The sequence below is a fragment of the Juglans regia genome, chromosome 2 (assembly GCF_001411555.2).
Source record: "Juglans regia cultivar Chandler chromosome 2, Walnut 2.0, whole genome shotgun sequence".
In the NCBI taxonomy this organism is placed as follows: Eukaryota; Viridiplantae; Streptophyta; class Magnoliopsida; order Fagales; family Juglandaceae; genus Juglans; species Juglans regia.
Genome location: NC_049902.1, coordinates 31,834,563 through 31,860,556, shown reverse-complemented (window position 1 = coordinate 31,860,556; position 25,994 = coordinate 31,834,563). Strand labels below are relative to the sequence as shown.

Below are 25,994 nucleotides of genomic sequence, written 5' to 3'. Positions count from 1 at the left end.
TTATTAATATTAACAACATTTAATTTAAAAACAAAATAAATTAGATGTATCTCTTTATTTGAGAATGGAGGGAATTTTTAAGAGCAATGTTAGGTACAATTTTTAAATGGGGATTGTAATGTAAGATTAGGCTATTTTAACTTTAAAATTTTTTAAAATTATAAAATTATCCCTCCTAAAATGATGTTTTCTCTCATTTAATAATATGCCTGTACATGCAGTCTTCACTCGAGGATTGCAAATAGAATTTCTCTTGTAATATTAATAGAGAATTCTTACAAGCCGGTCCGTCAAGGATCCTCATATAACAACCTGTTAATAGTGGATGGACACCTAGACATTCCACCATAATTATTGAAAACCAGCACTACACAAAATACTCGGTTGCTGCAAAAGAGACAACCCCTATGCAGGTCCTTCCCTTTCGCAAGAGACAGGCCCCTCCCCTTCGCCCACCTTGGAATCGACACCAACCCCTTCGCAGCCCTTTCGAATCGCGATGGAATCCCTTCGAAGACCCACCCATTCCCAGCTTGCAGCCCCTTCTCCCTACCCTTCGCCGTATGGATTTTTGATGATCTAGATGTACTTAATAATATTCATTTTGGCTATTTATTTTAAGACATATAAATTTCTTGTTATATTCTTGGATTTGGATTTGGGGTTGTTAATGTAATTTGGAGGCCGAGGATTTTGGGATAGGAATCTTTGAGTGGAGGTTGGGTGGGTTCTGGAAATGGTGGTGGGTTCAAAATTGCAGAGAGTGAAGAGGAGGAAGGTGATGAAGATGAACAAGCGCATATGGAAATGATGTGTTGGGCTTTAGAGAGGATAAAGTTGGAGCTGCTGCTTCTAATTCTGGATTTCGACAAAGAAGAAGAGCTTGTTTTTGCCATTAATGGAATGGTTATCCTCGGGGAAGAAGAATAGAAAAAGACCATACTTATTTTGTTAACAACTTTAGGCAATTTCTAAAATTAATGTTTTCCTTGGAGCTGATGTTTGTACATTCCAGAGATAGACTGGTGGAGGTGGATGCTGGCGGTGGAGGTATGCTCGGCTTTGGTTCTGGACGCACAGGTTTGGGGTCGAGGTCGGGCTAAGCTGAAGTCTAGTGAAGTTCTCTCAGTTGAAGTGTGGATCAATTTCTATCTCATGTGCACGTATCTAGAGTGATTATGGTGTGATTTCTGAAATGATATATTCAAAATCAGACTATCCACTTAGAAGCGGCTCTGATATTAATAAGTGCACTGTGCAGCGCTAGTGCTCTGCTCTAATATTAAAGGTTAAAAGAGAAAGTACTAAAAAAGACGAATATATATCATGACAAACGCCTGTGATCTCTTTCATTTGAGATCATAATTCATGTATTAAAGAGAGCTTTAAAAGTCTTAATTAAACAGTACTGCTTGAACAAAACCTATTAATAAAATGGAGAACTGAACATTCAAACATTTTAATATAATTAAAAAAAATAATGTTCAAAACAAGATAATACCCATTTTTAGAAATTCAGAAACATGAAATGATATTAGAGTTTTTGTTTTTAATAAAATGATATGTAAAACAAGAAAGTTCCGGTTTAATTAAAAACTACATTAAAAATTTAGAATAATCAATATAATTTCCATGCTGCATCTACGTACGTATTTATAATTAAGAGAAATGATAGTTATAATTATGAACATATAAATGCCGTGTAATAACTTAAAAAAAAATAAATAAATACGAGATTCACATAAAAAAAATTAAATTTTTAATAATAAATCTCATTATTTTTTAAAATAATTATACAATATTTATATATTTTACGATCACATATAACATTATTCTATAATTAATTAAACTCCGTGGTGCGAGTCCAAAACATGACCATGAAAGCTAGCTAGGCCCATATAGCTACTAGCTACTTCAGCCACTCTCCTGCAGATCATAACACAACCCGACACACTTTTACTCGGGCCTATAACCCAAGCCCAAGGTATGAATGAGCGGCCTTCTTTTGAGCCTAAAATAAAGAAAAATTGTAATCATGCGGCAAATAAAATCTCAAAAAAATAAAGAAAATGAAAATATTAAAAAAGATAACAAAAAATACAAAAATTAAAGCAAAATTCTTACCCAAGAACCCATTGACAATATATTATTAAAGAGGTATAATATTTTTGTCTAATCTGTGTGTCACTTCCTCCACGAACAAATTGTCCAGATTTTCTGGCGTACCTGGCCGGTCTGGCAAGCATTGATCTAGTCCACATGGACCCCAAGGATTTATTTACTCCTAAGAATATCAGAGCTTTGGATATTTAGTCTTCATTTACTTACTAAACATCTCTCAATTCATCTTAATTTATCATTACAATTTTTTTAAATTCTAATATAAAATATAATAAACAATTCTATTTTTTCAAATCTCAAAATAATATTAATATTAAAAAATAATATTCTAACAATATTTTGTCATCTCAATTTAATTCAACTCAACTCAATTCAGTTCAACATCCAAACACAACCTTAGTACTCTTCGTCTAGTTCGCGGGTATGCCGGATCGAAATTCGAATTTTAAAATGGGGCCGAAATTTCGGACCGAGTTAGTCTGGTCAAATCCGGATCGAAATCCAAATTGAAACCAACTTTTAAAAATTCAAAATCCAGATTTCGGGTTGCATTTTTTTTAATCAAAATTTACATGCTATGAATAATGTTAATGCAATATTCAAATTTTATTTATTTAATTTTTTAAATTAAAGCTTACATATTTCTTGACTACTAATAAAAGGTCATGTAGAGAAAAGAGTAAAAATAAATTAAAATAAATGATTCATTGGACATAATATATATATATATATATATTTTTGAATTTCTATCCATTTAGTTGTTAGAAATGAAAAAAAAATAAAATTCAAAACATACTAATAAAAAAAAAAAACCAAACGGATTCCGGGTTGTAAACTCGATACTTGGAACTTGTAATCAAAACCCAGTTAACTAGATTCCGGACTTTTTTTCAACCCAGATGAATAGGCCTAGATATCATCAATAAGTGAGATCAGTCATCAACTTGTCATTGCAAAATCACACCATGAGCATTATTCTTATAAAAAAATTATAAACACTAGTTACTTTTTACAATATTTTACATAATTATATTTTAAAATAAAGAGTAATTTTCTACATTACCATATAAAAGTAACAACATTTATAAGAATACCCTCATTTTAATACAAAATATATTCTGAAATGTATTATATATATATGGGTCCACTTAAATTATAATTTTCGGTACCACTTAAAAAATATAATAATTAATGCAAGTTGCGAAAGAAAACAATTGTTAATATTATTGTCAAGAAGCTTCCCTGAAAAATAAAAAAGAGAAATGCTACATAATCTTCCTAACTTCTACATACTATTTTTTTTTTAAAATTTTTAAATTTTTTAATATTTTTTTTAATTTTTTTTTGAGTTTATTCTTTTTAAAATAATTTTATTTTTTTATTCATTATTTATATATTAAAAATTTGATAAAAAAAATAATAAAAATTAAAAAATATATAATATGTGGAGGATAGGAAGTTGCGTAGATTTTTTCAATAAAAAATACTTATTCTAAATTATAGGGCGGCTGGGCTGAGGTTGACAAATGTGGAAGAATATGATTTTCCGTTGACTGAGAATACGAGGGAAAACGTGAGAAAATAATATATAAGCCCGCAGAATTCATGGACACGTGTACTTTCCAATTCTAGATTTCCAATTTTGTCCATTGTTCCAACTTTCTTCTCTACGAGTCCGTCTCGAACGCCTTCGATTCAAGCTATCATCAAAGACTTTCAACTGTCTTTCTCTCTGAATCTCTCTCTCTCTACACTTTTCCATTTCATAATTCGGTGTTGAATACCGATTCAGAGTTACTAGTTCCCACTTGTTCATATTCTATTATATAATCAATAATGGACGAAGTTGATTATTGTTATTGTTCTTACTTTTCTTTGGACTTGTTGACAATCCTTTTCATTAATCCGTTTATTTTTCCACAACATTGTTCACATCGTGATCCATTGTCATATATTTTCAATCTACTTATTTGCCTTTCACTTTCGTTTACCGATTCAAAGTTTGCCATTAAAATACAAACCTCCAAACCACATATAATCATATCTGAGTCTTATCCTTCCGTTACCTACAATCTATACATTTTTTTGCATTACCATTATCAATTCTCAAGTTAATTATCCCCTTCCCAAAAGCTATCCCAGATTCCTCTTTAGTACTGGTTCTTTCTTTGGAGTTGACCAACACATTCTTTCTTTTGTGTGGAACAAACAAGAAAATTCAGTACTGCCTATATGAATTGGGTGTTTTCGAAATTGTGATCCTGAATTCTGATTTCAGGTTTAGACTACTTTCCAGCCGGGCTACTCATATTTTTATCTCTATTCAATAGTCCCAATTTGAAGTTTTTGATTGCGTATTTTCAGATACAAGAGCGTTACATACAGTTCAAGCTTGTCAACTGGTGTGGGGTTTGGATTTTACATGGCTCATCCTGCTTATGCCGAAACATTTTCATTTGGAGGCTCAAACCATGCTCAGGGACAACAGGCGGTGCCATTTCAGACCAACAAGGCTTCCCTTAAGTTTTTGCTTTTACATGGGAACTTAGATATTTGGGTCAGGGAGGCCAAAAACCTTCCTAATATGGATATGTTTCATACAAAATTAGAGGGCATGTTTTCAAAACTTTCTGGGAAGGTTAGCAACAAAATCGAGGGGCAAATGTCTACTGCAATAACCAGTGATCCATATGTCACAGTATCTGTATCAGGTGCTGTAATTGGGAGAACTTATGTGATTAGTAACACTGAGAACCCTATTTGGATGCAGCATTTTAATGTTCCTGTAGCACATTATGCCGCGGAAGTGCATTTTGTTGTCAAAGATAGTGATGTTGTTGGCTCGCAGATTATGGGTGCTGTGGGGATTCCAGTGGAGCAATTATGCTCTGGCATGAAAGTTGAGGGAACCTTCCCCATCCTTAATGCCAGTGGGAAACCTTGTAAGGCTGGAGCTGTATTGAGTTTATCAATTCAATACACCGCAGTGGGTAAAGTGAGCCTATATCATGGAGTAGGTTCAGGTTCTGATTACCAAGGAGTCCCTGGGACCTACTTTCCACTTAGGAGAGGTGGGAAAGTCACACTATATCAAGATGCTCATGTTAATGATGGTTGTCTTCCAAAGTTGAAGCTTGAAGGTGATGTTCAGTATGTGCACGGGAATTGTTGGCGCGACATCTTTGAAGCTATAAGTCAGGCCCGCCGTTTGATATACATTGTAGGGTGGTCTGTGTACCACAAGGTTAGACTAATTCGAGATGGTACTAATGAAACGGATTGCATGTTAGGGGATCTTCTCAAAATCAAGTCACAGGAAGGTGTAAGGGTGCTGCTCCTTGTATGGGACGATCCTACTTCTAGGAGCATTTTCGGATGCAAAACGGTAAGGAACTAAATAATTTGTAATACTGTGTCACCACTATTCCATATAATAGCATGATTTGGGATCACATGGCATTCTAATAACTTTCTTCTTTTAATTTTTCTATAAACTACTACAATGGTTGGAGAATTCCCTTATCATCCTAGTTTTTTCGGTTCATGGATCTACAGCCCTTATAATTTTGTTTTATTTCTCAAAATAACCTTTCTGAGTTTTGTGTCAATTTCAAGTATCATGTTAAGTATAAATTAGTTAATATTTGTTGGCAGGAAGGTGAAATGATTCAACTAACTAACCCCAAGAAGCTTATTATTGTTTAATTTTCTGTAATCTCTGATTTAGATGTGAGGAGACTATTGTATTATTCTTATCTTTCTTATTCATCATTGCCTTTCTTTCATCAAGTACTAATTTGCGTATCCTTTAGCACCGTGTGTATTCATTGATTTCTATGTTTGCAGGCTGGGATCATGGGCACCAATGATGAGGAAACTCGTCGTTTTTTCAAGCATTCGTCAGTTAAAGTGCTACTCTGCCCTCGATCTGCTGGAAAAGGTCATAGCTGGGTCAAGAAGCAGGTTGGATATTAATGCGTCACCAGATATTTGTCCAGTGTCTTGGTACATGCTATTTGTTTGACAGCAGAGGCTATAGATTTGTATCTCAAATTTTACTTGATGCTGTTTTGTTGGTTAAGCTATCAAGTTCCTTGAAATGATTCTATTTATTGGTCCTATGCACCTTTTTGTCTGGTTGACTGGCTAATATCTTCTGGCATGTTCTTTTTATAAGACTTAGAACAATCTCATTAGCCCTGCAGAAAGTTGAATGAGTTATAGATGTAGTCAACCCATATCTGCATAATTTATCTGATTATGGGAAGTTCAAGTATTCACTCCTGCTAACATGCTGAAGATGACTTTTAAAACCTTCTATATATGTATGTAGGTGCATACAAACCTACACACATATATCTGTACGTGTTTGTATATATCTATGTACGTGGGTATGTATTAATAATGTGGTTTTCTATTTTAGTACTTGCTTTGAACCTCTTTTGTTTTCATCTTTGATTGTCAGGAAGCTGAAACAATCTATACCCATCATCAGAAAACAGTAATTGTAGATGCTGATGCAGGTCAGTATAAAAGAAAGATCATGGCATTTGTTGGAGGTCTTGATTTATGCATGGGCCGATATGATACTCCAATACATCCTCTTTTTAGTACTTTACAAACAGTGCACAAAGATGACTACCATAATCCTAACTTCACGGTAAATGATTCAATTAATTTTCTCAATTTTCATTAAGGTAGTTGATTCTGGTTTGGGAATTATTAATGTTCTCTTTTATCTATCCCATGAAATCTCTGGAAAATATCCTGAAAATATATTTGTAAACCTCAGGCATTCATATATGATTCTGATGGTGTAACTGAAATCAACAAAAACTTTTGGTGAAATTACACTTTTCACCGACAAACTACCACCTATTTCTCATTTTGCACCTTAAACAACACAACGTTTCAATTTCCAACCTAACTGCATCCTCCATTCAAATATGACTGTTAAGATTGTGCTATGTGGTCAATTTTCTGTTCATTTTAACGGCCAGATTTTTACCAAGGGTGGAAGCTGAGAGATATAGGCATTTAAGATGCAAATTGAGACTTTTGCCAGTTTAGGGTACAAAGTTAAAAATAGGTGACAGTTTGTGGGTGAGAAGTGTAATTATCCTGAAAGTTTTTGTTGTTGCCCAAACGCGGATACCCCAGCAGTTGCTTCATGCACATGCAAATAATAGGGTGTCATACATCTATCACTCAGTCCACAATTATAACACACTGTTCATGGTTTATTAGCAATTGATTATATTCATGCGGTGGGGGATTTCTTGAAAACTAGGGGAGGGTGAGAGAGTCAGCAACCTTCATTATTAGGCTTGGTTCTAGCTCAATGTTACACCTTCTCCAAGTTACCATGTTAAAGTTTTCCTCATTCTCCCATTTGACAGAGGATCAATTTTGGAATGTATGATGATTGCCATGTGGGATTTTACCCCCCGCGTATAACCTATCTAATTTGTTAACTCAAACAGGAGCCTGCTGCTGGCTGTGCCAGAGAACCATGGCATGATTTGCATTGTCATATCGATGGACCAGCTGCATATGATATTCTCACCAACTTTGAGGAGCGCTGGTTAAAGGCATCAAAAGTCCATGGGATTCGAAAGCTAAAAGCCTCATATGATGATGCACTACTCAAGATTGAAAGAATTCCTGACATCGTTGGGATAGCAGATTTTCCTCACCAAAGTCAGAATGGTCCAGGGGATTGGCATGTACAGGTATATTAGAGGTCAATCATTTGGTTGGATTTAGTTTTTCCAATTCTTATTTTTTCTCAATATGGTTTATGTCTTATTTCCTTTTGGGAATTTGCCATAAGTGAAGGTTTTCCGTTCAATTGATTCCAATTCTGTGAAGGGATTTCCAGAGGACCCAAAAGATGCTACAAGCAGGGTGAGGAAAACTTCTAGTTTTCTTGCTTGTTTGTGTAAAAAAGGCTTTTTTCACAATGAAGGTTAATGGACCAAAATGTTTACATTGTTGTCGCAGAATCTTCTATGCGGGAAGAATGTACTAATAGACATGAGCATACATATAGCATATGTGAAGGCCATCCGTACTGCCCAGAAATTCATTTATATTGAGAACCAGTACTTCCTTGGGTCGTCATACAACTGGGATTCTCACAAAGACTTAGGTGAGGAACTTTTAACATATGATATAAAGATTAAAGGAAGAATGCATATATTTCTGTGTAATTTTTTGACAAGTACATATATCTGTAATGTTTATGCATGTTACGACGAGAATCCACTTTGCTATTTTTTCCTTTCTTTTTCTTTACAGTATGAAAATGGTTTTCGAAAGTGATTCCATTTCTGTGCTGAATGTTTCGCTCCTCATTTATCCATTACTTTTATGTTAATGTTGGGCTCAATCAGTTATCAGAAAACCGAACAGAAAAATGTAATATTCAAGTTGTATTTTAGTGTAACTCTGGCAATTGATGCTCTTTACAATCTATTTTTCTGCCTTGATCTTGACTCTACTCACGTAGCAAGGACACTGACAGGGATTTCATTGTTTCTATGAATTATGTGATCCCCAACCGAGTGATCCATGAAGGAAAAATGTGACATTAGTGGGCATGGTCACACATTGCATACATGGAAAGTTTGAATGCAAAGAGCTAAAAATAAGCATGTTGTGTTATGTAGTGTTGATCTAATCCATTCAATTCTTGTACATGGACTCAAGAAAATTAGCCTTAGAAGACAGCAACCATGCATGTTTATTTAACAGTAATGACATACTATTTATGTTATTAAATGTCATACAAATATACAACAGGCTTACTCAATATTCTATCTTATACTCCATTTCTGGGTAGCAGTTTTAAGTGTTGGTAATAAAGGTATCCACTTTTTTATTGTTGAGAGGATATTGTAAATTCATAGTCATAACTCATAAGCATACTCTTCTCTGCAGGTGCTAACAATTTAATACCGATGGAAATTGCCCTCAAAATTGCCAACAAAATAAAAGCAAACGAGAGGTTCTCTGCATATATTATCATCCCAATGTGGCCAGAAGGTGTTCCCACAAGCACTGCCGTTCAGCGGATTCTCTATTGGCAGGTACCTTGCGAGTTTGTTTTCCATTGTCATGTGTACCAATTGGAAGGATTGTTGGTGGTTTTTGTCACATCTTTTCCACCTGGTTTTGCTCCTGAATGTTGCAGCATAAAACGATGCAAATGATGTATGAAATTATTTACAAGGCTTTAAAGGAGGTTGGACTTGAGAACAAGTATGAGCCACAAGACTATCTGAATTTCTTTTGCCTTGGAAATCGTGAGGCAGCAAACAGGGAAGACAGTCTAGACACAAGAAATTCTGCTGCAGAAAAGACTCCTCAAGTATTTCCCTTGTCTGCCCGAGTACAGTTTCAGATTTCTCTTTCCCAAACGTCATGTTTCCTTTGACAGTTGATCATTATTTCACACCTTTTTCTGTCTTGCTTAAATGTGCTGTATGTTGTTAACCTAGGCACTGACTCGGAAAAGTAGGCGTTTTATGATATATGTGCACTCAAAAGGAATGATAGTGGATGATGAGTATGTGATACTGGGGTCCGCAAATATCAATCAGCGGTCCATGGAAGGCACCAGAGACACTGAAATAGCAATGGGTGCATATCAGCCTCATCATACCTGGGCAAGCAAAGTTTCTGGTCCACGTGGACAGGTAAGCATAATAACAAAATAGAACTCTTTGCTTTTACCTTGCTGCTACACGTCTGTCCAGGTGAATATCATGTACAAGATGCTAGGTAAGCTCATATTTATATCATTATAGGTAAGAGGAATGTATCGATGCTCATGAAAGCTAAAGAAGATCTAGTCGGTTTGATCGAGTAGTAATTTCATTGCAAGATTATTTTGCACAACTTATGATTGTCGGCATCATTGAGAATTTCCCAAGCCTGTTAAGCAAATTACATGGGGAACGTTACTAGTCTCTGTTATCTGAATTGCTTTTCCTTGTCACAGTCTGGATATCAAAGCCACAAGTACTTAACTAAAAATCAGTGTCGGGGTATGGTTTGGCTGCAAGTTTGCTTTATCCATTTGAAATTCTTATATCTCTTAGGTTTATGCCTTTCAAATAACAACATTTTGGGGGCTTGGGAAAGACTTTTGGTCACCCAACTCCGTTTAAGGTTAATGTCTTAATGTCCATTTTTTCAGTTCATGCTTTTGAGACATAATGCATAATGCTCAGTTGGATATCATTGCTCAGATATCAACTTGCGATTGTATATGATTAAAATTTAACACTGCTGGGCATTCTACTATTGTTATCATAACCTGCAACTATCTCTACTTTTCTATGGGTGTAGATCTATGGATATAGAATGTCATTATGGGCGGAGCATGTCGGGGCAATCGAAGAATGTTTCAAGCAACCAGAGAGCCTTGAATGTGTGAGACAAGTACGGTCCATGAGCGAGCGCAACTGGAGACAATATGCAGCTGATGAGGTAACAGAAATGAAGGGCCACCTGTTAAAGTATCCACTTGAAGTTGATCGAACGGGCAAGGTGAAGCCTCTTCCTGGCTCTGAGACATTCCCCGACGTGGGCGGGACTATTACAGGGACATTTACAGCTATTCAAGAAAATCTGACCATCTGATCAACTTAATGATACTCATCATGCAAGATGGCCGACAATTTTCTCCAATTAAAGTCCTCCAGTGAAGAATATGTTTAAGTCTTTGACATTAACTTGAATTCCATATGCTATTTGCTCAATGTTTGGAAGGAAAAAAGAAACGGGTTTTTTCTTTTTCTTAGAGCTTTAATAAAAATAACCAAGAAAACAAGAAAGAACAGAACTAGAGAACCTTGTTTTTTTGTCGACTCTGAATATTTTATTGAAATGGTTATTGGACCTTATTTTTTAATATTATTATTATTTTAAAATTTGAAAAAGTTAAATTATTTATTATATTTTGTGTGAGAATTTAAAAAAATTATAATGATGAGATAAGATGAAACATTTTCACTATCTAAACGGGCCCTCCTTGCCCTTCTTATAAAAAAATGTTTGTATGTCAAGTGTAAAGTCTCACAAATTTATAATTAATAATCATAACTTAATTATTACAAGGTCTTAAATATTCTCCAAAATGTAATTATAATTTTTACGAATTCCTTAGTAATAAAACTAGAAAGGCGCGCATGTATGAGTTGAGAAAACCACAAACACATTACCAAAACTACGTACAAGATTTTATAATTGAAATGAAGAAAATATATTATTACGTGGAAGAACAGAAATTAATAAAGCTCTCTAAATGCTAATGCATGCTTTCGATTAAAGTATAGGAATTAGAGTTACAAGAACATTTGGCCATATTATGTTGGAAAGAACACATCCTAAACATTTTGATGGCGAACATATTGCTGTCTCATGTCTCTTTTGGATAGGGTTCCAGATTTCTTCACAATCGAAAGGGTATTTTCTGAAAAAGAAAGAAGAACTGAATGACACTTTAATTAACTCAACCGCACCAACCCAATATATTGCAGAATTGCATCCAAATTAAGCACGATGATCCTTCGCACACCATAACAACTCACAATATTATATTATACAAAATATTATATTATACAGAATAAAATAAATTAAAAATAAATAAATATATATATATATATAATCCATTTAATGCAGTTTAATATTTGCTGATCACGTGTTGATCAGTTTATTTTGTGAATCTAATTCCGATCATGATGAGTAAGGAACTTCCAAGTTCCACGACTTAATTTCTATTTTATATTTATCACCATACGGAATAAAGGTGATAATATGCAATTAATAATGATTAAAAATCCAGGGGTCCAATATGAATGAGATCTGATCTGATTCCAGCTCATGAATGGTCCATGTATATACTACTTAATTAAAAATGTTATTATTCTCCTTCTTTACCTAAGAAATTCAATTTACCATATGACTATTAACCTTCCCTCTCCTTGTTGTCATTATTTTTCCACCCATTAGAATTGAGATACAAAGTAGCTCTCATAATTCGATTTAAGAATGGAGTTCACACCTTTAGATCATGTCAACTTTAGAGAGGGTCTTAGCAATAATATATTATTTCTTAAATGGTTATTTTCTTAAGATTAAATTAACTATGCATTCTCATATCTTACGTTGAGTTGAGAAGTTATATATAGGTCTATGTATAAATATTACGTAATAAATTTTACGCATTGATATTATTTAATGTTATATGTTAGATCTACTTTATAATAAAATGAATTTTATAATCTGATAAATCATATTAAACTACATCAATATGTAAACTTTCTTATATAAGATTTATGTAGAGAACAAATATTTTTCCTTACGTTTTGCATTATAAATTATACAAAATGATTAGTTATATTACAAACTATAAAAGTTTATACTTTTTACACTATCAAAACTCAACACTTAAATTGTATCATATCGCATATTTTTTTTATTCATCTTGCATTAGAACATGTATACGAATCTGGATACAAATGATAATCTCACCGTTCCTATTAGCAATAAAAATAATATTCAAGTTAGGGGTTCGTATCCATATAATTTTTGTTAACAAAGATGAAAAGAATGAGCCTTATTTATTTTTTATTTTATTAAGAATGATAGGTATTATAGGATAGCAGTCTTCTCGTATGGAACATGCGTGCCTTCTTCAATCTTCGTACTGTTCCCTCCACTGTCCAAACCAAAAGGGAGAGACCTTGGTACCATCTTTGGACCGAATCAGCCATGTGCTCGCTTCCCTGCTATATATACTTTTTCACATCCCAACCCACTAAAGTATCGATCTTCACTATTTTATATACCACTTCTTCCAAAATCCAAATCCCCCTCCCTTTCTCTCTCCCTCTCTAAGATGGGTTTTCCAGCTAATGGAGCCTCGGTAACCGACAAGCCGTTCAAGTTCCTGATCTACGGCCGCACCGGTTGGATAGGAGGTTTACTGGGGAAGCTCTGCAAGGAGCAGGGAATCGACTTCGCCTACAGCTCAGGGCGCCTCGAGAACCGCTTGTCGCTCGAGGCCGACGTGGCAGCCGTCAAGCCCAGCCATGTCTTCAACGCCGCTGGCGTCACGGGCCGCCCCAACGTCGACTGGTGCGAGTCTCACAAGGTCGAGACCATCAGGACCAACGTCGTCGGGACCCTCACTTTGGCTGACGTTTGCAGGGAGAAGGGCCTCGTCTTGATCAACTACGCCACCGGGTGTATTTTCGAGTACGATTCTGGTCACCCCATCGGCTCCGGCATCGGGTTCAAGGAGGAGGACACCCCCAACTTCGTCGGATCTTTCTACTCCAAGACCAAGGCAATGGTGGGTTTTCCTTCTTTCTTTTCACCATTATATTTAATTTTCCTCAGTACGTACCTCTAATGGTTGCTAGGGTATACGCATTGTGGATCCACTAGGGCCCTGTAATGTGTGAAGACTAGGATCTTGCTTTGTAGCAATGATTCAGAGAGATTGTATGAAATATAAAGCTTTGCATGCTACTACCTACTCGCATGTGATTGTGTGTTTAAGCACTTCTAGATCTGATAGACTATGTAGTTAAAAAAGCATGATCTTTGTGAACAGTGAATCTGTGTCTTTTACTTGCAAATTGAGCTGACTGTATGATTAATTATGGTGTGTTTATAAAAGCTTGGGTTCTCCTTTTAATTGAAGTAAAGAAAAAATATGCGAGTCCTATAAAGTGTGAATCGTTATGCTTTGTAAACTAGGTGATTTATTTTTCGAAACTATCGTGCTGGGGACATCTTTCTCTCAGATATGCACGCGATTTAATGATTTATTGCGTAGTAACAAAGAGCAAGAGGTATGGTAGATGGCTATGCTCATAGACGCATTGTTTGTTACTGATTGTGGCTTGAACTCGATCTTTTTAAGGTGGAAGAACTTCTCAAGAACTATGAGAATGTCTGCACCTTGCGTGTCAGAATGCCCATCTCGTCCGATTTATCCAACCCTCGTAACTTCATCACAAAAATCACTCGGTACGAGAAGGTAGTGAACATACCAAACTCGATGACGATCTTGGACGAACTACTCCCGATCTCCATTGAGATGGCAAAGAGAAATCTCACTGGGATATGGAACTTCACAAACCCCGGCGTGGTCAGCCACAATGACATCTTAGAGATGTATAGGGAATACATTAACCCCAACTTCACATGGAAGAACTTTACTCTTGAGGAGCAGGCAAAGGTAATCATTGCCCCAAGAAGCAACAATGAGCTTGAAGCCACGAAGTTGAAGCAGGAATTTCCTGAACTCTTATCCATTAAGGAGTCGCTGATTAAGTATGTTTTCAAACCAAATCAGAAGACTGCTGGAGCATAAAAGTTATAGGTTCAAGCTTATCAGTTTCCCTATTGCTATTTGTTCTGTTCTATTTACTTATATATTAAAAAAAAATGTTCTGTTCTGTTCATGCGGGATGATGGGATGTATCCACCATATGGGTTCCTCTCTTCCCATTTTTCATGCTTGATTTCCCTGTCAGTATTGAATTAATGTTGTATTTGTATTTCGATGACAAATAAATTAGTTGGAAGTGATTTTTTGTGAGTTCAGTTCTTTTTTACTTTTAAGATGGCAATAACTTGATATGGACAGTGGTGATTCACTTCCTGCAGAGAACACATACCAAGCATTTCTCTGGTTCACGCCTGCTTTTTTCCCGATTCTTTTTTCTGGAGAGAGAGGGAGAGAGAGGGAGGGAAGTGCATGATCATACGGAAGTAGTAGTTGAGTTTTATTTAATTGTTGAAAATGGCAGTAAAAAGCTGACCGATGATTTGAAATGCAAACGAGCCGTAGTACAAAAGAAAGCGCAGATGGGGAATTAGCGGCCAGAGCGGTGCTACTCTGCCGCTGGCCATCTGGTTTTTTCTGAGACGGGGAGCAGGGAGAACCGAGTAAACCACACGTGGGCTTTTAGTTCTCAACGCATGAACCCCATCATTCCACGTGATTGCTCCCAATATGATTGGCTGCTGCGCAATATTTCATTATGTTGGCCATAGACCTTCATTGTGAACGACTTCTTTTCTCCAATAGCAGAGAGACAGGACAGGCGGCTCCATTGTAACTTTAATAGAGGTGGGCATGTACATACTGAATGTAGGTTGAGTTTGGAGAACCAACTTTGGTGACTATTCTATTGAACACACCTCGAATCTGCTGACCATGATCTTCCCCGGCTAGGGAGAATGAGCGATAGTTCAAATCCCAAGCTCTTTCGGGTTTTATTGCAAAAGCTGATGTTGTGTCAGAACCCCAAGAAAAGTGACCCATGATCGAGCAGTCCATGTCTTTATTTCAGGGACATGCTTGGACAGCCCCACAATCAGCCTACATGCGTGCCATGGCCCCTTGACACGCATGAGGGGGCCCAACGAGGCTACTGGCCGCGGCCGCGCGCTGTTCAGCATGCGCATGCATAATGAGGTTAGTGACCGCGCGCAGCTTAGGGCGCGACCCAGCATGCGCATGCCCATGCGCGCACTCCTGTGCCGCACGCCCATGCTCTCACCCCAGCACCGCAGCCCAGCGAGGTTAGTGGCATGCCTTAGCAAGCATGCCATCCAACGCATGGCTCTAGCCTGTGCCTTGCAAGTGAGGCTAGTGGCATGCCATCCAGCGCATGACACCAGTCCGTGCCTTGCAACATCAACGCCCAGGCCACCTGCCTGGGCCATGCAGAGTCAGCGCATGGCACCATGTCGTGCCCACCAATAGGCCCACACATGGCACCATTCCATGCCTATCAGCAGACCATGCACGTCACCATGCTATGCCCATTTGCAGGCCATGCCCATCAGCAGGCCATGCACGGCACCATGACGTGCCCACCAGTAGGCCCACTCATGGCACCATGCTATGCCCATCAGTAGACCATGCACGACACCATGTCGTGCCCCAACAACCATGAGCCAGATTAGCCCAGCCGTGGGCCATGAACCACACTGGCCCATCCATGGGCCATTGCATGCCAAGGGCCACCATGGTCCTTGCAAGACTATTTTATTACTTTTATTTATTTTTGTTTAAGTATTTTCCAATAGATTTTTTGGGAGTTTCCATTTTGTAATCTCTATAAATAGGACCCTTAGTCATTTAATTTACATTTTTTGACAATTTCCCTAGAGGATGGCTATATTGTTCTTGAGATCATATTTTTGGTGCTTATGTACTTAGGTTTTTTTGGGTGCAATTCGTGAATCCCTAAAGAGAGGATCATACTTTACAATTCGTGAATAGGTGTGATTCATTTTATCTAATATATGAGGTTTATTTTCAACTTTGTTTAATTCGTGAATCAAAGTTGATTTGTTTATCTTGGTGTTCATTCAAAATTCTTGAGTGTTCATATATTTTCCATTGTGTTCATACACTTTCTTGCATAATTCCCACTTTCCAAACACTTCCATATGCCTACTATATTGCCAACCTTGCCAACCCTACTTTCCATATTCGATTACACCCTCAATTGCTCTTCTTCCATCCTCCAATTACCCTAGTTGAAAACTCCACTTACCTTATAAGGATTCCTAAGCTTTAGGAATCCTAACTCTCTTCCATATCCGAATATTCCCATCCTTGGCCAACCGGTCATACTTACCGTGTTGAGATCCTTAATTCTAGGAACTCTCCTATAATCTCTCATTCATCCAATCAATCCATTCCAACTTGCCATAGTCGAAATCCATCATCTTCTAAATTACCTCCAATAATTTAGGAACCATTCTTCCATCCAAACTCTAGCCTCACTCATCATCCAAACCCTAATTACACCTCAAGTGGCGCCAACTCCAAGAGCACTCTTCATAGCCGTGCCTCACTATCTCAAGCCTTTGAGATTATCACTTAGTCATCATTTTCATCATCATCATACATCATATCATCACTAAATATCAAATCTGCATTGACCTAAAGACTCATCATTGTCATTATTGATCAAAGACCAAGTAAGATGGCTAAGACAATCGATCATCACAAGAAGAACCAAGAAGAGGACAATATAGTATTTAGGAACTAGGCCGAGGTCTCTAACATGTTGTCTCTGATGACAAGTTGTTATGTGGCTATATCGTAACCTTGCTTGCAGAGGAATTTATATAGTCGGTTACAGATCTTTCACAAACAAGCCCAGGGTCTACAGCTTTCAATGGGTTGATGTGACCGGATCTGTAAGCAAATTCAAGTTCTTCGTGCTTCTTTTGGTCCACGATGAAAGCTATTCTTATTAAGAATTGGTTAGTAAGAAATTAAACTTTGTATTATCTGATTAATTAGAATTTCAGCTTTGCTAATTTCTTTGGTCAGAGTTATATATATAGAAAGGGACTAAGCATGGTCTGTTGAAATTGTCTCCTTTTTCCTTAGGTGTCCTCATGTATTGTCCAATAACATAACAACTCCTACTGTCCATGTGTGTTTCTCATCCCCCTTGCTAAACTCAGCACAATATTGGTTTCATAAAATTCATCTTTAAAATTTGATAAAAAGTATATATTTTTCATAAATTTAAAACTTCTTTAACCATAACTCTAAGTTGGATTAGTCAAAATAATAATATAATATTATTTTTTTAATAATAATATTTTTTAATTTTTTTATATTTTGCAATTAAAATAATTATATATTAATTAATAATTTATTTTGATACTTAAACTGTTGTTTCTCAACTTAAATAAACTGTAGTTTAAAATTAAGAAATAAAAATTTAAATAAATAAAATAATAATTATAGAGTGTGAACAAAAGAATATTCAAATATAAAGATAAATTTAAATATACTATTAACTTAAATCGGAGCTATATGTATATATCGAATATGTCGAATCTAATGAAATGATTTAAAACACAAACCTTTCACAAATTTTGATGAAAAGCAGTGCTCTAACACATGCTTTTTGGCTTGTGGCAGTATGCCAGTGCATTTGCCTTTCTTTTTAATATTAAAAAAAAAGAGGCAAATGCACTATCGGTCAAGTGCTTCGGTCCAATGCTTTGGATATAGTAACAGGACTCTATATATATAAAAATTACCCATTCTGGCCTACCATTGGACCCCTAATACTCTAGTAGCGTCCATATCAACATATAATATTCGTCGGGTCTTTCCATATATATACTAATAGCGAGGCCATTGTGGCTTTCATTTGTTTTTGAAAATAAATAAATCTGATGTGATTTGTTAAAGACTCTTCAAAGGATCTGCACAAAATAGTATTCTATATACAATCATAAAGTTTGTAAATATTACTTAATAATTTTAAAAAAATATAAAATTTATTATTAAAAAATTAAGTAATTTTTTACATGTAAATCTTAAATTTTATTTATTTTTTTCAAAACGATTATACGACGGTTGCACAATTTACGATTTTAAATATATTTTCTCTATTAGATACGTTAGGAATAGATCTTTTGTATGCGAAGATGGAAAACATTGTGGGTTCACTACGACCTTATAAGGTATTAATGTCAGATCTGGCCTTTCCATAATGGTTTAGGAATTTCTCATCAAACACATGCATGACAGCTATACATGTGTAGCATGTGAATCTGTGTTTAAGCAAATTATCTAGATCTTGAAGGTTTTGTCTGTAATTAATTAGCATGCAAGATATTTTTGTTTGTGTCATGTGTACGTGCAAATTGAGCAGATGAGATGCTTGAATTATGGATGGTTTCTATATACACCTGCATGAATTGTTCTCTTTATCGCTTGAAATGATGCGAGAGTGTCATCTATGCGCGTTTTGTTATTGCAATTAAAGCGAAGCAAAGTCAGCAATTCTTATGGCGGAAACTTGAATGAGGGGGAGAGAGAGAGAGTTGCCAAGAACATTCAGCGGTTTTATTCGACCATCATCTCAATCTTGTGAAGGCAATACAAAGCTGAAAAGCCATCTTAAATGCTAACCAATGCTAAATTAAAGATTATATAGGTTCAATTATTTGTGGCCAAGTATCCATTCTTATACATGGAGGAACCTTTGAAATATGGCTTTGTTTTAGATGTGGAGGAGAATACAGAACCCGGGAGCAATTTACTTGTGGCCGCCAAGTATCCCATTATTGTGAAACATGGAGGAACCTTTGAAATTTGGTTTATTCTGAGACGTGGAGAAGGAGAATGAAGAACCAGGGAGAATTGTGTAAACCACAAGTGGGCTTCTCACCTCAAAAACCCCATAAGTCCACGTAATTGTCCCTGATGTGATCGGCTGCTGTTCAATATTTGGGCCATAGACCGCCACAGTAAACGACTTTTTCTCTCCAGTGGCAGAGAATGACAGGACAGATGGTTCCACTCTAACGGTAAGAGAGGAAGGCATGGACCAACTGAGAGTGTAGGTCGAGTTTGGCGGGCCAACGTTGGTGACTGTTCTACTAAACACAGCTCTAATTGGCAAACCATCTTCCACGGCTATGGAGAATGAGGGATAATTGAGGCTCCAAGCTCTTCCAGGTACTGTGGTGGTGCAGAAACTGCTGTTGTCTCCTGTGATGAGTTTTAGCGTGGTGGTATTGTAGCCCTGCTTACAGAGGAAGTCAATGTAGTCTGCCTCAGATGCATCATAGATGAGCCCCGGGTCTATGGCTTTCAATGGGTTGATATGACCTGATCCATAGGCGAATTCAAGGTCTTCATGCTTCTTTGGGTCCACGACGAAAGCTGTTCATGAGAAAAATATGTTTAGGGAAATCTAACAAGCTCGGTCTCCTCAAATGAAGACCACACCAATGTAACTAATTTTGCTATTTGCCAATAACTCTTAAGTTCCAACCAATCAGTAGAAAGAAGGTCTGTTGAATCTGTCTGTTGTAGAAATTAGGTGTTTTTTCCTATATTAATTGTGAGGGATAGGAGCCTAGGAAATGATACGAATTAGCCATGTTTCCAGAATGAACTCAAGTTATTTGATACTTCACCTGTGGTCATGAGGGCAGATTTAATGGCGGCAGGGGACCAGTTTGGATGGACAGCCTTAACATAAGCAGCTGCACCACTAGCGTGGGGGCAAGACATGGATGTGCCAGAAATTACGTTGAATTTGACACTCCTGGTGTCCTCAGAGTCGATGGAAGGTGGTGCCACGGGAGACCAAGCAGCAAGAATGTCCACTCCAGGGGCGGTCAGATCCGGCTACAAGTCATTCAGACAAGATTGTTGGCATATCAAAGCGAGTTCTCAAACTAAACGAAAGGTGCAAAAAAACTTGGTACATTAGGTATTAAATCCATCAATCACCTTGAGAATGTCTGGGGTGATGGGGTTTGGTCCTCTGGAAGAAAACGATACAACATAAGGTGCCATGACGTCCTTCCATGTCTCGCCGACTAAAATAGTTGCGATTGGGTTTCTATCAAGGGTTTGCATAAATTCATTAGTACGGTGTAGAGAATCTAGAAGTTATGATTCTATTTAAGGAGAGATTTAATTAGTATAGAAATTTATATACTCTGTTGATTTGATGTAGTCCAAAACTTTGAGGCCATCTTCTGTGCTGATTACTGTTGCTGGGAATGAGTAACTAAAGGCAAAATCATTGATGGATGAGTCTGCAGCCATAATGGTTCCCACACCATTGGCAATTGAAACGCCGGTGCTGGCTATGAAAATGCCGCGGATACCGTCGATAGTTTCACATAAGACGATTTTTCCTTGAACTTTGTGTGAATTTAGTGCACCAGGAAAGCAAAATTTCGAAATTGTTGTATCAGCTCCTGCAGAGTAATTTACAGCACCTCCGCCCCAAATCAAGGGAAATGATTTTCCATTGAGATCAAAACTATTAACGGAGACGCCCTTCAATATTATATCGTTCAAAGTATTATTAGTATGCATGGTATTAGTGAGGATTGCTCTTTTGAATTAAACAACTTCAATACCATAAATAGGAAAACTCACCGTGTAGACTTGTCCGTTGCCAAGCGCAACTTGGGCAACAAATTTTCGGTCAATGGTGCTGGCAGCAACAGTTTGTATCCAAGGTGCGAAATTGCTGACAGTTGACGGAAAAGGCCCTGAGTTTCCAGCAGAAGCTGAGGTCAAAATGCCTTTTCTCATGGCGTGGAAAGATCCAATAGCAATTGGGTCTTCAAAATATTGCCCGGGAAAGTCAGAACCAAGGGACACTGAAATAACGTCAACTCCATCTGCTATTGCATCATCAAATGCTGCCAGGATATCTGCCGAAGAACATCCGAATGACCAGCAAACTTTATACACGGCAATCCTTGCGCCAGGAACTCCACCTGTTGCAGTTCCTTCGGCTAGCCCAAAGTAGCTCGCTCCAACTACCTCCCTTCCTGCAGCGGTTGAGGAAGTATGGGTTCCATGACCCTCAGAGTCCCTTGGAGATTTAAAGTCAGTGTCGTCGTCGGAGTTGTCACTGTTGTAGTAACGTGCTCCAATGATCTTGCTGTGAGTTTAAGAAATCTTAGTGAGCTTCTAACTAAGATGAATGACATTTTAACAAACTAAGATGATCTTGCGGTGCATGCATCGACTATATATATTGCATTTGTCAGTATTAGTATCAGTATGGTTCCCTTCTTCGTTGTTGGTTGTCTGCTATAAGTACCACACAATCTTGATAGTGGTATCATGTGAATGCAGTCCTAAAAAAGAGTTTGAAAATGTTAATTTCCACGATCTCTTTTGTTCATTTTCACTAATGCTGTTTAGGCCCAATTAAAGCTCGATTAAGTACTCGTGAGGAGAAAGAGAGCTTACTTGTTGCAGGTGAAGTTGGCACCTTGGCACTCACCCTTCCATTTACTGGGTGGAGGGCTGAGTCCTTCATCACTGAAGCTCTCAGATTCTGGCCAGATTCCTGCACCACAAAAGATGTGGAAAAAACACTTCACATTATTGAAACATAGCGTACGTTGGCTATTGACGCAAATCATATTGGTGGCAACTGTTTCGATCTCAATAGAAAACTGGCCTGTGTCTAGGAGCCCAATAATGACATCTCCTTCTTGAGGGCTTCCGCGTCTGGGCTCTGTGACACCCATGAAGTCCCATGACCTTGTAGTGTGAAGCTTTAGTTTACGGTCTGGAAAAACTGAAATTACACCTTCCATTTCTGCAAACATTGATCAATTGCTTTTAGCCCATAGCATACTGTTAACATGATATTATTCCTTGTGACTTGTTTGCATTCTCACCTGACAACTTTGCAACTTCATCATCAGTTAATTTAGCGGCAAACCCGTTAAAACTCTTCCCATAACTGTAGATTAGTGACTCTTTGGCAGATGAAGTACTGCCATTGGAAAAAAGGTATATGCTTGTTATAATTCAAAGAGTAGAAGTTATTTCCGGTAGGCACTCCTGACCTTAGCAACCTACATATAATAAGCTTCGACAGTCGACTACTCATTGTTTTTTAACCTACATGGTTCTGAACTACCATTAGAATTAAGCTCATAAAACTATCTGTATAGGCATACAGTGTTAATTTATAACTACAAAAGTTATGCAAAAATAAAGCATTTAAGAAGTAACCTTCCGAGTACTTCTTCTAGCATGGAATGGTGCGCTGATGCACCAGAAAAATCTCCCCGAGGCAGTTCTCCCATGTAGACAATGTGGACCTAAAAGTAACACGTACAAATGATTTGAATAGGATGATCTCATATTGACTTGGTTTCTACAAGATTCAAAATCTAATAAATAAGCTAATAAAACCAATCTACCTGTCTTTCCTGGCCATGGCAGCTCTGCAGAAGAGCTACAAGCAATAATGGGCACAGAAGAACATGAATTAAACCTGCCTTGGCCATTGGTGTTATATGTAACTTAGGTCGATGAACCTAAGTGTTAAAGCTAATGGCCTTAATTTCAAACTAAATGTGTGAAGTATTTATAGAAGAAGATGCATTGAAACTTGTACTTATGTCTCTCCCTTGTGCACATTGTGTAGCTTCGGTAGCTAAACTCCATATTTAACTATTTTAAAGTTTTTGTTATTGTCGCCAAATTAATCATGTTATTAAAAAGAGATTTGGGAAGAAGAACAGATATATAACTTCCATGCTATTGAGTTCTTTTGGAGTTAAACAATGTTTGAGGAGAAAAAGAAAATATAGACAGCCAGCTAGAGCCAGCTTGAAATGGAAAACGCCAAAAAAAAGAAAAGGAAATCATTGTTGTTTTGCCGTCTCTTAAGCACTTGGATCTATTAATAAGCTTTATGACGTTGTAATATTCTTGTTAAGTCTTACGTAAATTTTTAATTATCTGGCGGTTGCTTCAAGATATATAACTTTTCGTTTCTTGGTGCATGGTTCCAGCTTTAAACGTTTTGTTGTTATTCACAATTTAAGCATTATATTTTCTTTCACTTCTGCGAAAAAAATAAAAAAATAAATAATAATAATAATAATTAAAATAAAATCAAAATCAAAATTCTTTCTAGTAAATGGCTGGCCCCTCCTCTTGCTTGCACTCTGGAAGTTCCGTAATACTTCGTGCATGCAAGGGAGAGGTGGTAATATGTGAAACGATCCGTTAATGCAATATGAACACGACGCGATAATAATGAGTTTGAGTTTAGTCTTACCGGGTTGGGCTCAAAATAGGTTGACTCATTAATACACGATTGTTTAACGGGTTGATAACAGGTCAACCCATTTTGACCTTTTAAGAAAGCTAAAGTTACAATTATACACTTATACCTAAAATTAAAATTGTTGGGATTTTAATTTCGATATTGTATTGTTTGGATTGTAGTTTTGGACTTGTAGTTAGTTTTATATATATATATATATTTTTTTTTTATAGATATTGTGATTTTAACCTTTATATAAAATTATGTTAAACTTAATCAGGTTAAATGAGTTAATTTCGGGTCTGTTCAACTCATTTACATAAACGAGTTGAAACAGATCGGGTCGTGTTGTGTTAACCTATTTTGTAGTATTCACTAATGGGTTAAAACGGGTTGACACGATACGATACGTTATGTTAATGGGTCGTGTTAGGGTTTGAGATTTTGATACTATAAGCTTAACGGGTCGTGTTCGAGTTTATTCTTATAGTATAATATACATGCATTGACACGACACAAACACGACCTGTTAACACAATTTAACACCCCTAAATTGCAGGGTTATATAGCTTTATCTTGCTTTCCTCAAAACAAAATAGTCTCCAGTAAGAATGTCCATATATTCGTCGGGTCTTTCTATACTAATAGCAAGGTCATTGTGGTTTTCATTTGACTTGGAATAAAATAAATATGATGTGATTTGTTAAGACTCTTCAAAGGATATGTGCAAAACGGTATTGTAAATGCAAGATTTTGGTTGGGATTAAGTGACTAGATTGATAGATTTTACTTGATGTTTTGTAAGTTGGATGAATGTAAAATATTTTGACTTTATCTATAACCATTTTCAGTTTATCTAGAAGTTATTAGATAGTGTTTTAGATAAGTCAAGAGTATGAAAAATCGAGTTTTAAGGACTCTAATTATCTAGAGAAGAGTTTGAATGAAAAACTGCATCTGCTAGGAAGAATTAGCACCAGGTGTCATCATCTCGTCAGCAGAGTCCTACTGCGATCAAACTATTTCGTCAGCAAAGTCCTAATACAATTTAACTCCTTTTTGGTTATTTATGGTTTGGATTCGATTGGATAAGTGACTTGAGGATTTTCAGCTTGGAGATATCGGAGAGTATATTCCGAGTACTTGAGTGTGAAATTCTCTTGAGAATTTTTTAGTTATTTTTTTCTCTCTTTGAGAGTATTTGTGCTCCATGTTGGAGATTGACTGATCGTGATTCAGCTACTGGAGCTCACAGGAGAAAAGTCAATATTTGAAGATTATTAGAGGTTCTGGTTGCTACTGCAGTAGAGACAAACATGTCATTTGTCGTGTCAAGTAAGAGAGTCAATTGATAAAAGTTTTGTAATTGAGACTTGCTTGTAATTGATTTTCACTAATAAAATTGATTTTTCTGAGTTTGACTATCCTGTAGAGTTTTACCTTTAAAGAGTTCTTTAAAAGGGTTCTCTTCGATACCAAGATTGGCCTTAAGCAATTTATTTACTTTATGTTATTTCTTTATTATTATTAAACAATCACGTGATTGACAACTAACTAATTTTTTGAGTGAATTGGTAGAACATTGTATTACCATACATGGATACTTGGGTAATTTTAATTGGCATCAGAGCGTGGTTCACTCATTCAAGTGTGATCCATGCCCCTATAGATCATGTCGTCATCATTGACAGCCCCACCACACTTTGATAGGGAAAACTATGCATATTGAAAAGTTCATATGAGGGCTTTCCTCAAATCGTTGGATGAACGTTTGTGGTATGCGGTTGAATGATGATAGACTAAATCCGAGACAACTCTTGATGTTTGGACGAGAGATGAGATTAACAACTGTAATTGGAATAACAAATGACTTAATGCTATCTTCATTGATTGTATCTCTTAAAGAATTTAAAAGAATTTTCATGTATGAGATTGCTAAAGAAGCGTGAGATATTTTGTAGGTTACATATGAGGGGACAAGAATTGTAAAAAATTCAAAATTACAGTTGTTAACCTCAAAATTTAAAGAGATTAAGATACTGGAAGATGAGAGTTTTAATGATTTCTATGCTAAACTTAACGATATTGTAAATTCTAGGTTTAATCTCGGAGAAAAAGTGGAAGACTCAAGAGTTGAAAGGAAGGTTTTAAGGTCCTTGCTCGAAAGATTTCGCCCAAAGGTGACTGTTATTGAGAAAAGTAAGGATTTGAATGCTATCAAGGTTGAAGAACTGATTGGTTCTT

At 36.6% G+C, this 25,994-nt stretch overlaps 3 protein-coding genes across 3 annotated transcripts; 2 read left to right on the top strand and 1 right to left on the bottom strand.

Annotated features, from left to right (window-relative positions):
- The first annotated feature begins 3,933 nt into the window (after window positions 1-3,933).
- Window positions 3,934-10,906, top strand: LOC108990691 (phospholipase D beta 1-like). Its single transcript, XM_018964726.2, has 11 exons — window positions 3,934-4,399; window positions 4,486-5,506; window positions 5,968-6,084; window positions 6,587-6,781; window positions 7,605-7,853; window positions 7,960-8,028; window positions 8,125-8,272; window positions 9,064-9,212; window positions 9,317-9,493; window positions 9,624-9,821; window positions 10,477-10,906. The coding sequence occupies exons 2-11, from the start codon at window positions 4,544-4,546 to the stop codon at window positions 10,768-10,770; spliced, it is 2,559 nt and encodes an 852-aa protein (XP_018820271.1). The 5' UTR covers window positions 3,934-4,399; window positions 4,486-4,543; the 3' UTR covers window positions 10,771-10,906.
- Window positions 10,907-12,818: 1,912 nt separating this feature from the next.
- Window positions 12,819-14,823, top strand: LOC108990692 (bifunctional dTDP-4-dehydrorhamnose 3,5-epimerase/dTDP-4-dehydrorhamnose reductase-like). The gene is made up of 2 exons (XM_018964728.2): window positions 12,819-13,486; window positions 14,063-14,823. Exons 1-2 carry the CDS (start codon window positions 13,031-13,033, stop codon window positions 14,513-14,515), a joined length of 909 nt encoding a protein of 302 aa, XP_018820273.1. The 5' UTR covers window positions 12,819-13,030; the 3' UTR covers window positions 14,516-14,823.
- Window positions 14,824-19,042: 4,219 nt separating this feature from the next.
- Window positions 19,043-22,983, bottom strand: LOC108999758 (cucumisin-like). Its single transcript, XM_035687819.1, has 10 exons — window positions 22,897-22,983; window positions 22,706-22,794; window positions 22,366-22,463; window positions 22,143-22,283; window positions 21,929-22,028; window positions 21,101-21,614; window positions 20,652-20,998; window positions 20,441-20,552; window positions 20,122-20,335; window positions 19,043-19,864 (listed from the first exon to the last, which is right to left on the bottom strand). Exons 1-10 carry the CDS (start codon window positions 22,981-22,983, stop codon window positions 19,236-19,238), a joined length of 2,331 nt encoding a protein of 776 aa, XP_035543712.1. The 3' UTR covers window positions 19,043-19,235.
- Between the last annotated feature and the right edge of the window lie 3,011 nt (window positions 22,984-25,994).